Raw genomic sequence first — 1,554 nt, 5'->3', positions numbered from 1 at the left:
GCTGAGAGGGAACCCCTGAGAGAGAGACAGAGAGAGAGACAGACAGACAGAGAGACAGAGAGAGAGACAGACAGAGAGAGAGACAGACAGAGAGACTGGAGCAGACTGCCGGTGGATGTGTGAGTGTGTGGCCGGGCTGCGGTGGATCTGTGCCGGCTCCGCTGTGAATGGGATTACGCCGGTTGTTCCGTGTCTCCTGTCGGTGCTGCTGGAGGAAACATGCGGCTGCAGAGCTTCCCGGTGTCCTCGGTCCTCCTCCCGCTGCTGCTGCTGCCGCTGCTCGGGCTCTGCAGCGGCACAAGTTTCCCAAGTAACATCAACATAGGTGAGTGAGCCCCGCACCCAGGGGCGCCCCGGGACCGGGTGCCAGACCCGGCTGCCGGACCCTGCGGGATCTCATTTATTACTGTATTCCTTTAATATGTGTATGTAACATTTTCTGCATCCACATTACATCACAGTGTGTAACATTATATTCACATAATGACGCACTGTGTGAGGCTCAATAGAAACCCATCAGTTTTTATATAATATTTGGACTTGACACTCCACCAGCTCTGACAAAAGTGATTCCCTTCACATTTCCCGTGATATTCCCCGTGATATTTCTGGGATGGTATTCTTGTCGTGACCTGTGTTTGTGGATCCCCGCTGAGCTCTGTAATAATGCCTGTGGCCGGGATTCCCTCTGTGACTTACAGTGTGTTACTATTCATATATTCATGTTGGGACTTACAGTATTTTGTGTTCCTTGCACTTTGATCTTCCTGCAACATCCAGTAAGAAAATATATATATATATATATATATATATATAATATTCCCCCGCCGACATTTCAGCCTTGTAAAAGTACAGTCATGTTATTTTCACCTTGACTGATTTCCTCTAACAGGAATATTGTAGGACTCAGCACCACAGAGTCAGATAGAAACACAGGATTGAGCCAGAGCTCGAAGCAGCCTGATAGTTTTCAGATTCTGGCAGTATATGAAGGTATTTTTCATTTTTGTACAGGACAGAGCTTTTATATAGGTTTATACTGGCTTATTCTGTGAGGAGCACAGAGAATATAAAACATTTCCATGTACATACTGAAGGCTTTGATCACTGTATATAAAGGAATCAGAATGTGAACGATTTCACAACATAGTAAAACCACAACCTAAAAATAAAAAAAGATGATATTAAAGCCAAACATAAAAATAGAAACAGTATAAACTGACATAATTAAAGTATTTAGGTGTTTAAAGACTTTTCAAATGTTCTACTGCATCTATTGTTTCAGCACAGCGGCAAATGAAAAATTAATATCATATGGGGAAATAAATGTACCTTGTTCACCCGGTATATCGCCCAGCAGGAGCGCCATGGACAGAGTCATACTATATTCATTGATATATTTCTTTTTAAATCTTAACCTGTTAATAAACTAATAAAAAAATGGTAATACTCAAGTTAGTACCTCAGAATTTCACACAAGTACTTGAGTAAATGTATTTAGTTTCTTTCCCCCACTGGTAAATCCAGAGAATAACGAAAATAATTTCCCCCTGG

At 42.3% G+C, this 1,554-nt stretch overlaps 1 protein-coding gene across 1 annotated transcript in view; it reads left to right on the top strand.

Annotated features, from left to right (window-relative positions):
* The first annotated feature begins 60 nt into the window (after positions 1–60).
* The window catches only part of LOC118331701 (glutamate receptor 1-like), a 76,748-nt gene continuing 75,254 nt past the window's right edge, over positions 61–1,554 (top strand). Inside the window, exon 1 of the mRNA XM_035666767.1 lies at positions 61–325. Within this exon, the coding sequence (XP_035522660.1) occupies positions 220–325 (106 nt within the window). The 5' untranslated portion in view covers positions 61–219. The remainder of the gene's footprint in view (positions 326–1,554) is intronic.

Source organism: Morone saxatilis, unplaced genomic scaffold (assembly GCF_004916995.1).
Source record: "Morone saxatilis isolate NCDOM2014 unplaced genomic scaffold, NCSU_SB_2.0 Contig20, whole genome shotgun sequence".
Taxonomy (NCBI): domain Eukaryota; kingdom Metazoa; phylum Chordata; class Actinopteri; family Moronidae; genus Morone; species Morone saxatilis.
This window is presented reverse-complemented; position numbering and strand designations above follow the sequence as displayed.